Below are 12991 nucleotides of genomic sequence, written 5' to 3'. Positions count from 1 at the left end.
CCACTAGGATAAATCCAATGTTATGTCTGTTGGAGGGATAAGGTCGTTGCCTACCTGCCTTCCAACTTCAAGTCATCTCACCCACTTAAGAAAACTTCAGTCAGCCCACCAGGAGAGAGGAGACCCATGGTGATAATACTCACTAACACATTATCAAGCAGTTGCAGTGTGCTAGGCACTGTCTAAGCACTTGTGTCATGTGTGTTAATTTATTTAATTCATTCATAAAACACTCCTGTGAGATAAATATTACTATTATCCCTTTTCTAGAGATGAGTAAACTGAGGCATATGAAGATTAAGAAACTTGTCTAAAATCGCATAGCTAATGAGTAGCAAACTTGCTGTGTGTGTTAATTAAGCCTAGTCTCTCTCTCTCTCTCTCTTCCTCTCCCTCCCTCCCACTCTAGCTGAAAATAAATGGGAAAAAGTATACTCAGGTGAGGATTGAAAAAAGGAAAAGGAGCAGTGAGGAAAATTTTAAAGTACTCATGTGTAGTTATCATACCAATTATACCTCAATAAAGCCTTAAAAATTAATGGCTTAAGACACCAACCATTTTATTATACGTGATTTTATGGGTCAGGAATTCAGATGATCAAGAACACTAATAAGTTTGGGAAAGAAAGGGGAGAATTGGACAATGTCAGAGAGAATAAAGAGAGAGGTTCAAAGGCCAGGCATGAGAGCAAACTGGAGGGTAAATAGCATTGAGCTCATGATTGGCATTAGTAGATAGAATGGAAAATGCACTGTAGTAAGTACTGTACATTGATTTTATTCTCCAAATCTTCAAAGTAAAGCTAATAAAATTGTTAACATGTAAAAAAACACACAAGTATTCTTGGAAAGTTGAAAACATAATGCCAAAAGTAATTCAGTAGATGCATAGTAGAATGGACACAGCTGAATACTGATTTGTTGTTCTGGAAAAGGGAGTCAATGAAATCAACTGGAATAGAGAGTAAAAACAAACCAAAAAACAGAATGGAAAATATAGAAGGAAGGTTAAAAGAATCAATTCATGTAATAAGAGATGTAGAAGGAAAGAAAAGAGACAATGAAAGGAAGAAATAATTAAAGAAATAAATTATAGAAGAAAATTTCCCCAGCAATAGAAATGCGTAAGACTTATGCTTGAAAGGACCCCTCAAAGGCCAAACAGGATGAATGTGAGTGACTGGCAATAAGACCACATCCTGATGACATTATTAATAAGAAGAAAACCACTCTAGTATCTTCTAGAGTGGAGGAAAAAAGCAGCTTGCCTAAAAATGAAAAAGAATGTAAATGGAATCAGATTTCTTATCAGTGCCGGTGGCCAGAAGGCAAAGAACATGATCTTTACATTTTTGAGGAAACTAAGTCAACAGTTTTCAGACAAAGACTCCATCAGTTTATCACTTACAGACCCTTTGTTAAAAGGATTATTCAAAGATATACTGTAGTAGAATTTTTTTAAATCTGAGACTGAGAAAAAAGTGAAAAAGTAGTACACAAAGAATTCTACCTATAAAATCTATCAATGTGTAAAAATAATTCTTCATACCTAAAGAAAAAAATAATTTTTAATAATAAACTAGAACCAAAATCACAACATAGACAAGTGGGAGAAGATGTTCTTACCATGTTTGGCAAGAGGATTAATTGAGGGTAAAAAGAAGTTTTGTGTTTAAAATGTTAAAGCTAACCACTAAAATAATACAAATAAGATGTATTATAACTTTGCAACATCTAGAGACCAGAAGAAAAGGAGGGATTAAAATTTGATCATTTTAACAAAGGGGAGGAGAAGACAGCATGATAAATAGAAAACAACATAAAATGGCTGGAAGGGGACACATACTGCACATACTAGTTATCATGATTCATGTCAGTAGATAAAATTCCACTTATATTAAACATGTAACAAAACTCAACATATGGTATTTATAAGAACTCCACCTAAAAGAGAATGGCCAAGAAAAATTGAGAATAAAAGATTAAATATATGTATATGTGTGAATATGTTTACTATCAGGTAGATTATTTGTTTTTTATCCTCACCCGAGGACATTTTTCCATTTTTTGTTCAGGTAGAGTGGGGGGGGGGAGAGAGGAACAGAGAGAGAGAGAGAAACATCGATGTGAAAGGGACACATCGAATGGCTGCCACCCGCACAACCGACCAGGGCCGGGGACAAACTGCAACCGAGGTACATGCCCTTAGCGGGAACCGAATCCGGGTCTCTCAGGACCGCAGGCCGACGCTCTAACCGCTGAGCCAAACCGGCCAGGGCACTATCAGGTAGATTATAAGAAAACAGGACAATAGTAACACTAGAAAAATTTTAAAAGCATTTAGATTTTTTTAAAAATTCCTATTCATTGCAATCTTCCACAAAAATATGTTATAAACTATTCAACAACATAGCTTTGTAATATATAAGCAGTAACTATTAAATGCTAGGAGAAGTTGACAAAGCCATGACCATAGTATATTTTATTTATTTATTTTTTTCCTCACCCGAGGACATTTTTCCATTTTTTGCTCAGATATAGTGGGAGGGAGAGAGAGGTAGAGAGAGAGAGAGAAACATTGACGTGAAAGGGACACATCGAGTGGCTGCCACCCGCACTACCAACCAGGGCTGGGGACAAACCGCAACCGAGGTACGTGCCCTTAGTGGGAACCGAACCCGGGTCTCTCTGCCGCAGGTCAACGCTCCAACCACTGAGCCAAACCGGCCAGGGCAACCATAGTATATTTTAATACACACATCAGAAATTGACAAATCAAAGAGGAAGGTAGATATTTATGTAGAAAAATATTTTTCTGAAGTGCACACAGGATATTCTCAAAGAGCACATGTTAGGACACAGAGTAAGTCTATAAATTAAAGAAGATTGAAATCATATCAAGCATCTTCTCAGATCACAATGTTCTGAAACTGGAAATAAATTACAATAAAAACACTAAAAAACATTCAAGCACATGGAGGCTAAATAGCTTGTTATTAAACAATGAATGGGTTACCAGTGAGATCAAGAAATAAATCAAAAACTTCCTGGAAACTAATGAAAATGAACACACAACGGTATAAAATATATGGGACACAGCAAAAGCAGTCCTAAGAGGAAAGTTCATAGCATTACAGGCTTACCTCAAGAAACAAGAAAATTTTCTAATAAATTATCTAATCCTACAACTTAAAGATGTAGAAAGACAACAAAAAGAAAAACCCACAGTTAATAGAAGGAAGGAAATAATATCAGAGTGGAAATAAATGACACAGAGACTAAAAATATATATAAAAGATCAATGAAACCAACAGCTGGTTCTTTGAAAAGATGAACAAGATTGATCAACCTTTAGCCAGACTCACTAAGAAACAAAGAGAGAGGACCCAAATTAATAAAATCAGAAACAAAAGAGATGAAGTAATAACTAACACTATAGAAATACAAAGAATTGTAAGAAAATACTATGAACAATTATATGCCAATAAATTCAACAACCTAGGCGAAATGGACAAATTCATAGAATCTTCCAAATCTCAACTGGGAAGAGTCAGAAAATGTAAACAGACCAATAACAATTAAGGAGATATAAGCAGTAATCAATATGCTCCCAGCAAACAAAAGCCCTGGTCTATACTACTTCACAGGTGAGTTTTGCCAAACATTCAAAGAAGATCTATCACCTGTTCTAAAACTATTCCAGAAAATTAAAGAAGAAGGAAGACTTCTAAACTCTTTTTATGAGGCCAGCGTAATCCTAATCCCACAACTAGATAAAGACACTACAAAGAAAGAAAATTACAGACCAATATTCTTGATGAACACAGACACCAAAATCTTTTTTTTTTTTTTTTTTTGTTTTTTTTTTATCCTCACCCGAGGATATTTTCCATTTTTTGTACAGATAGAGTGGGAGGGAGAGAGAGGAAGGAGAGAGAGAGAGAAACATCGACGTGAAGGGACACATCGGGTGGCTGCCACCCGCACGACCAACCAGGGCCGGGGACAAACTGCAACCGAAGTACGTGCCCTTAGCGGGAACCGAACCCGGGTCTCTCCGGACCGCAGGCCGACGCTCTAACCGCTGAGCCAAACTGGCCAGGGCCAGACACCAAAATCTTAAACAAAATCTTAGCAAATCAGATCCAGCAGTATATTTTAAAAAATTATACACCAAAACCAAGTGGGATTTATCGCAGGGATGCAAGGCTGGTACAATATTTGTAAAGCAGTAAATATGATACACCATATAAACAAAGTGAAAGATAAAAATCACAGGATCATATCAGTTGACGCTGAAAAAGAATTTGACAAAATCCAGCACCCATTATTGACGAAAAATCTCAGCAAAGTGGGACTAGAAGGATCATACCTCAACAGAATAAAGGCCATGTATGAGAGACCTACAGCCAATACCATACTCAATGGGCAAAAACTAAAAACTTTCCTTTAACAACAGGAACAAGACAGGGATGTCCACTTTCACCACTCTTATTTAACATAGTACTGGAAGTCTTAGCCACAGCAATCAGACAAGAAGGAAAAATAAAATGAAGATACCTAGGAATAAACTTAAGCAAAGAAGTTAAGTAGTTTTCATGGAAAACTACAGGACATTAAAAAAATAAATAGAGAAGATATAAAAAAGTGGAAGCATATATATATATATACCTTGTTTATGGATTGGAAGGATTAACATCATTAAAAAAATCCATACTACCCAAAACAATCTATAGATTCATTGCAGTCCCCTTTAAAATACCAGTGGCATATTTCACAGAATTAGAACAAATCATCCAAAAGTTTATATGGAACCAAAAAATACCCCGAATAGCCACAGCAATCTTGAAAAAGAAGAGCAGTCCTGGCCAGTTTGGCTCAGCGGTTAGAGCGTCAGCCCGTGGACCAGAGAGTCCCAGGTTCAGTTCCCTCTCAGGGCACATACCTCGGTTGCAGTTTGTCCCCGGCCCGGTTGGGGTCGTGTGTGTGGCAACCAGTCGATGTGTCTCTCTCACATTGATGTTTCTCTCTTTCTCTTCCTCCCTCTCTCCCTCCCGCTCTATCTGAAGATAAATGCAAAAAAAAAAAAAAAAAAGAAAAGAAAAGAAAAAGAAAGATAGATAAAGAAGAAGAAGAATAAAGTAGGAGGGATCACAATACTGGATATCAGGTTATACTACAAAGCCATTGTAATCAAAACAGCCTGGTACTGGCACAAGAACAAGCAGATATATCAGTGGAACAGAACAGAGAACCCAGAAATTGACCCAAAACAATATGCTCAATTAATATTTAACAAAAGTGGCAAGAGCATACAGTGGAGTCAAGCCAGCCTCTTCAATAAATGGTGTTGGGAAAATTGGACAGCTACATGCAAAAAAATGAAACTAGACCATCAACTTACACCATACACAAGAATAAACTCAAAATGGATAAAAGACTTAAATGTGACTCGTGAAACCATAATAATCCTAGAAGTTATGTAGGCAGCAAAATCTCAGACATCACATGCAGCAGAATTTTCACTGATACATCTCCTAGGGCAAGAGAAAGAAAAAAAATAATAAATGGGATGACATCAAACTGAAAAGTTTCTGCACAGCAAAAGAAACAATCATCAAAATGGAAAGGCAACCCACTGTATGGGAGAACATAATTGCCAGTGATACATCAGATAAAGGGTTAATTTCCAAAATATATAGAGTACTCACACAACTCAACAAAAGGAAGATAAAGAATTCAATTTAAAAATAGGCAGAAGACCTGAATAGACACCTCGTCAAACAGGACATACAAATGGCCAAGAGACATATGAAAAAATGCTCAGTATCACCTCACACCTGCTAGAATGGCTGTCGTCAACAAATCATCAAACAAGTGCTGGTGAGGGTGTGGAGAAAAGGGATCTCTAGTACACTGCTGGTGGGAATGCAGACTGGTGCAGCTACTATGGAATACACTATGGAGTTTCCTCAAAATATTAAAAATGAAACTGCCATTTGATCCAGTGATCCCTCTTCTAGAAATATATCCTAAGAAGCCTGAAACACCAATCAGAAAGAATATGTGCACCCCTGTGTTCATGGCAGCACTATTTACAATAGTTAAGGTCTGGAAACAGCCCAAGTGCCTATCTTAGATGAGTGGATAAAAAGGCTGTGGTACATTTACACAATGAAATACAATGCAACTGTAAGAAAGAAAGATCTCTTACCCTTTGAGATGACATAAAGGGACCTGGAGAGTATTATGCTAAGTGAAATAAGCCAATCAGTGAAAGACAGATATCACATTATCTCACCTATTTGTGGAATATAATGAACAAGCTGATGAACAAAATAGACCCAGAAGTGTAGAAGTAGGGATCAGATTGACAAAACTCAGAGGGGTTTGTGGGGGGGAGATAAACCAAAGAACAACTCTGCATATATGCATAACCAGTGGACATAAACAACAATACTGTGATGGGGGGAGGTGAGAGCAGGGAGGAGGGTATCAGTGGGGAAAGGAGAAACATCCATAACAAAAATAAATAAGAAAATTAAAATAAGAAAAAGCAGATACTATAACAGGTGAGAGACGGTGAGAAAGTATTTCAGCATATTTAACAGACAAATGTTTAATAACTAGAATATATAAAGAACTCTCACAATAAAGAATCAAATAGGAAAGTAGGGAAAGGCTAAGAGTAGGTAGTTTACAAGAAAAATTAAATGGCCAATAATCATAAGATGTTCAACATCACTAATAGGGAAATAGAAATTAAAACATCCACCCATCAGATTAGCAAAATATTTTAATAATTTTTTCTTTTTTTGATCCTCACCCAAGGACATTTTGCATTTACCTTCAGATAGAGTGGGAGGGAAAGAAGGAGGGAGAGAGAGAGAAACATCGATGTGAGATACATCGACTGGTTGCCACCCACGCAACCCCAACTGGGGCCTGGGACAAACTGCAGCCAAGGTACCTACCCTTAGTGGGAACCGAACTCGGGTCTTGCTGGTCCACGAGCCAGTGCTCTAACTGCTGAGCCAAACCAGCCAGGGCTATTTTAATAATTTTAATACCTGACATTGACTAGGGAGGTAGAGAAAACATTTATTCTTGTATATTATTTCTGGGACTTTAAATGGTAGCTTTTTAAAAGCAGTTTGGCAGCATCTATCAAAATGTTAAATATTTGTACTCTTTACCTTAGCAGTTTCATTTTTAGGGTATCAAGCCAGGGAAATACTGGTGCTTGTGCTGAAGAAATAGATCTATCAAAGGAAATTAAATAAGCATTGCAATAGGTAAAATTATAAATGAGAATCTCTAGGCAAATGCTTAAATTATATATATACATATACACATATATACATCCCTATAATGAATGTCAGTTTTGAGTATCTACTATCATTTAGCACTTTACTGAGTATGCTATTTCATTTAATCGTTAAAACTAGCCTGTAAAGTAAGTGCCATTTTTCTCAATTTATAGATGAGGAAACTTGAGTCCCACAATGGTTATACCTAGAAAATTGACTAGTTTGGATCCTAGGAGTATGTGAAATGAGATTATATGTAGTACAAATATATGCATTATAGTTAAGTGTATAACAAGTAGAATTTTGTTTTACTTGAAATTATTATACCATCTTATCCCATGTAACTAGCCTAATAATAGTACGTTGTTGATCTGGTAAAATATTAAGTCCAATAAATTTACATCTATCATTACCCATTTTCATCATTCCCTATTCATGTCATGATATCTGTGTTTAGCTTTATGTTCAGCCAAAGGAAATGAGAAGAAACAGAGGGGCGAAAGGAAAAGAAAAGCTATAAGGAGAAAGAAGCAAACTACAAAAATGGGCAAAATAGTAGAAAATGAAGCACATGAAAAACTGGAGGACATCATAAAACACTAACATAAATGAAAGTAAAGTTTCATTTAAACATTCCAAAATAAAGATAAACATTCCATCTTATTCTGGTCTAAGCCAAATCTTCCTGAGAAGCTGAAATTGGCTTATAAAGTATGTTATGTATTAGTCGTGTTAGTTAGATTTTGCATTCAGGTGTGTGTAACAGAAACCCAGCTGTAGTGGATTAACTAAAGAGGGGTTTGTTATTTTCCTGGTACATGAACAGAGGTCAGCAGTTAAGAGCTGCTGGAGCAGCTCCACAATGTCTTCAAGGGTGTTAGTCTTTCCAACTTTTTGTTTCATGTACTCTTTTCATTAGTATTTGCCAATCATCCTCATGGTCACAGGATGGCTGCTCTACTGCCAGGCTTCTATATGTATTCCAGGCAAAAATTTTTAAAAATAATAATAAAGGGAATAAGTGATGTGGAGGGAGGAGCCATGTCAATTCAGAAAGCAAAACTTTCCCAGAGTTTCCCAGCAGACTTCTGTTTATGCATCGTTGTCATAACTGGGTTACTTGATCACTCCTAGCTACGAGAGAGAGAGAGAGAGAGAGAGAGAGAGAGAGAGAGAGAGAGAGAGACAGTGTTTCAGTTGGACACATTGTCTACCTGAACAAAACCAGGATTGTATCAGGAAAGAAGAAAAAACAGACATTAAATACACAACAAGTAATATCTACCACACCAGTGTTCCTAATCTATCACATTTGCCTCATAAGACCCATTTTGGATAAACGTATATCCTAATTTTCTTACATAATTGTTACCCATTTCAACAACTACAGAAAATAAAACACACATTAGCCAAAAGCAACAAAAGCAAAACATATTCAGTCAAGTTGAGTCATGTATTAGTGTCTAACACATTGCTCCTTGCTAGTGACATTTCGCGGTCACCTTCTCGACTTCCTCCCCCCTCCTCTTAAACCTGCTACTTACGCACCTAGATTTTTGTATTTGCCTTAAAGGCAGTTCTCTTTCCGCTCTCCCAGCCTTCTCCCCGGGCATCACTGCTGTGTGCTACCTTTCATCAGGGGAGTAAATGGATCCTTTGGAGACTGCTGATTATTTCATCTGCAGTTAAACAGAAAACACTAGTAAAGATAGTGTAGTCACATATAATTTAACCCAGTGGTCCTCTCACTTTTTAATTGTGTACATCTATTAGTAAAATATTTTTGCACTCCCTATATGTACAAATGTATTTTTAAATTATATGTGTGTATCTCTCACTGTGCTAACATTATATATGTAGTAAAATATGTACAGAAAAAACAGAACTTCAAAAGGAATGCGAAAAACATAATTAGTAGGGTTTTTCTCAATGGACTTTCTGTCACAATGTAGACCCTTGTGCTTTCCCCTTTGGAGAACACTGATTTTTCCAGCTATTTGAAGCTGCAACTTTACATTTAACACTAAATTGGTTCACTACATATAGTTTGTGTACATATGTATACTACTTATTCATTTACTCCTTCATCGGCCTTTACATATTTCTCTCAATGTGACTTAGCCTCCCATCCCACTGGGCATGGTCTCATCCTTCACGTGTCCTTCAATACTTCTCTCTCCCTTAACCACCCTTCTCTATTGTTTCCAGAAGTATCCTACTCCATTCCAGGTTGACCCATTCACTTCATTTTTGTGCTCTTGATCCCAACCTCATTTACCTCCTCTTAAGACCTTGCTCTATCGGTTATTCCGATTTTCTTCCTCTTCACTGGTTCTGTCCCCTCAGCCTTTAAACATGCTCAGGTTTCTTGCAGCATTCTTTTCTCTGCCTCCTGAAGCCTCTGCATCCACCCTCCACTCACTGCATCTGCATTCCTCCTCCGATCTGGACTGCCTTGCTAAGGCAGCAGTTATCTTGCTGCTTTTTATTCCTCCTTGCCATATCTGACACACACCTTCTCTCCCTGTCCACTCCTTCCCAGTGCAACCTACACTTCCATTTTTACTTACATGCAGGTCCTTCCCAGCTTTCCATCTCTTCCTGTTTCCTGAAACACCCCTCTCCCTGTGTGGTCTTCCCTACTCATAAGGCTTCAGCTCTTCTCTGTGCCAGTCTGATTTCTTCCTGACCTCCATTCTGGTTCTTAATTTATATTTCCAATTAATCTGCCAAATATCTCTTCCTGGGTGATTCACTGGTGCTCAAAGTATAATATGATTACAGCAAAATCATTTTGTTTAATCCCCAAAACTCCTCTTCTTCAGTAGTTGTCATCCTCTCGGTAGTTCACATGAGTAGGTTCACAGTCTCTTCCTCCCATCCATTACCAGATCTGTCCCTTTTAAGTCTAAAATACCACCTTGTCCCCATGCTCAGTGCTGCCCACCCTAGGGAATGGCCTTGTATAGTGGAATATGAATATATATGTATCAGACTTGGGAGTAGAATAGACCTGGCTTCAAATCCCGGTGCTGACACTAACTAGCTGTGTGACCTTGGGCATGTTGTTTAACTTATCGATAAATTGGATTTTAAGCTACCTCTTAAAATCACTGTTAGCATTTATTAAATAAAATACACAGTCAATGCTAAAACCCCCTGCCTAGGCTAGTAAATTGGATTCCTAACTGATCTACCTACCTGGGATTTCTCCTCTACTCCACCTTACTCATTGACACCAGAGTTTCTAAAATAGAATTTGGGATCATTTTTTTCCTATGTCAGAAGTCCCTGGCAGTTTCCTCTTGCTTCAAGAAACATTGGAACACCTTTGTCTTAAGTTATATGAGTAAAGTAGTCACAGACCTTGTCATACAGATCAGGAGACTAGAGAACGGAAGGAGACACTAACTGAATAGGGTCCCAGGACAACAGCCAACACTGGGACTGTCAGGGGAGGACTGGGACAAATGGCTATGCTGTATATGACGTTCTTTACAGTGTTCCCCCAGCCTCATCTCTTGACACGTCACACTGCCCACCATTTTCAAAACACAAGTGTAGAATGCCCCTCTCCCTCCTCTTAGAAATACACTTATCTTTCCCTCCTGCAGAATTAATCAGTCCTCCTATAACACTTTCCACATATTTCTAACGGAGTACTTACTATTCTTTTATAAATGTATCTCTCATTAGACTTGTGAACTTCAAGGGCCAATTTCATTTGTCTTTAAATCCCCCATATACTTGCACAGTACATGGGATCAAGTTAGTATTCAGTAAATGTTTATTGAATTAATAAATAAATTGGATGTGTTGTTTTGCCTTGGGCAATCCACCCGTGAATAATTCAAAACTTAATTTTTTTTAGTCTAATCTTTACTCCATAAAAATGTAAGACAGCTTACAAAAATACAATATGTAAGAGCTTAAAATAAAAATGGATATCTTTTCTTTCTTCATTTACATTATTTATTCCTATCTCACCTTTCAATAAAGTGTTTCCTAACCTAATATTTGGTGTTTCTTACCCACAATCCCCTTCTCCCTAGCCACTGGCCCAGCTCTGACACAAAGTGGGCGTCCTGTAGGAAGGGATTTGGTTGGCTTTGTTATTCACTCCTCTTCCATTATCACTCTTCCTTCTTCAGTAGAATGTAAAAGTGGTACCTGGAGGAGATGCAGCAGCCATGTGGCAGCCGTGAGAGTGAAAGCCAACCCACTAGAGATAGTGGGGTTGAAAGCAGAGAAACCTGGGCGCCTCGCAGCATCTCTAAGCCGTTGAACCAGCCTTTGGCTGGTGACTCCAGGGCCATTGAATACTAAACAATACACTTTTATTTCTCAAGAAATTGTTAGTGGGATTCTCTGCTTATTTGTAGCCAACCACATTCCTAACTGATACACTCATCAACGTGTAACTTAAACATTTCAAAGTAGTTTTAGTCTTTTTGTAAAGAGGAGTGTCAAGATTTAAATGAATACACGTACTCAGTGTTGTTTTTCTAGCTGATACAAGTACAAGTTGTCTTTGGTAAATTCTTCATATTCTGTATTTGGATATAACTTCCGTCACATGTTCATCAATAATGTCAGTGAATCACATACTGAAAAATGAGGGTTTTTTTTTTTTAAGAATGCAAGTTTGCAAATGAGGTATTATTTTCTTAGTACATATCTAAACACAGTATGGTCACTCCATTTTATTTATTAAAAACTAGGCCTGGCCGGTTTTTCTCAGTGATTAGAGCATTAGCCTTGGACTAAAGTGTCGTGGGTTTGATTCCCGGTCAAGGGCATATACCTGGGTTGCAAGTTTGATCCCCAGCCCTGGTTGGTTGTGTGGGAGGCTGTTAATTAATGTGTCTCTTTCACATCAATGTTTCTCTCCCCCGCCCCACTTCCATTCTATTAAAAAACCAATGGAAAAATATCCTCAGGTGAGGATTAACAACAACAACAACAAAAACACTCATCTAACACTTTAAAATAGAAATCTTAACCGTTTAAGACAAAAGCATTCCATTTTCTACACTTTTAAGCACACAAAGTAAAGATAAAATATTACTTCTCTACTCTGTAAGCTGCGTAAGTGTTCATCTGGTAATAGTGAATACATACCCTTGCTGCTTACTTATTTCTATAAAAGTTCTATGTCAAGTGGTATTTACTGTAACTGCATATTTGGGTGGGGAGTTTTCCCGTTGAGGTAAGAGATGTATTTCTCTGTAAATAGTGTTGAGAAATTTTTCAATCCTTTTTAACCGTGATATTTAAGCCAAGAAGATCTTAATACTTTATGTGGCATATGCTGTAATCGTACCTATTTAACTGCTTAGTATTAATACTATTTAACTGGTTAGTATTAAGAATGTTTATTTATTAAGCGTTTAGTCAGCTTTCATGTGTTTTTTTCCTTAGTACCAAGGATGATTGCTTCAATGTTAATATTCAGCCACCTGTTGGAGAACTGCTTTTACCTGTGGCCATGTCAGAGAAAGATTTTAAGAAAGAGCAAGGTGAGACATTACTACAGTTTACTGGAAACTGACATCCCAAATAACTTGTGCTCCTTTTCTGGCCGGTCTCGAAAATAAATTACAATATATACATAGCTATTAACAGATGTCAATGTACATGCTTTCAATTTTTGCTGATGCTTTGCTTTTATAAAATAACCT

The 12991-nt window shown here is 37.3% G+C and overlaps 1 protein-coding gene across 9 annotated transcripts in view; it reads left to right on the top strand.

Moving 5' to 3' along the window:
• The window catches only part of AP3B1 (adaptor related protein complex 3 subunit beta 1), a 281299-nt gene that overhangs the window by 251259 nt on the left and 17049 nt on the right, over nucleotides 1–12991 (top strand). For all 9 annotated transcript variants that reach the window (XM_036278963.1, XM_036278966.1, XM_036278970.1 and 6 more), the window contains one exon: nucleotides 12732–12829. In XM_036278963.1, coding sequence (XP_036134856.1) covers nucleotides 12732–12829 — 98 coding nt within the window. The remainder of the gene's footprint in view (nucleotides 1–12731; nucleotides 12830–12991) is intronic.

The sequence above is a fragment of the Molossus molossus genome, unplaced genomic scaffold, assembly GCF_014108415.1.
Source record: "Molossus molossus isolate mMolMol1 unplaced genomic scaffold, mMolMol1.p scaffold_m16_p_3, whole genome shotgun sequence".
Taxonomy (NCBI): Eukaryota; Metazoa; Chordata; class Mammalia; order Chiroptera; family Molossidae; genus Molossus; species Molossus molossus.
The sequence above is the reverse complement of the archived record's forward strand: the minus strand, read 5'-3'. Positions and strand labels throughout refer to the sequence as shown.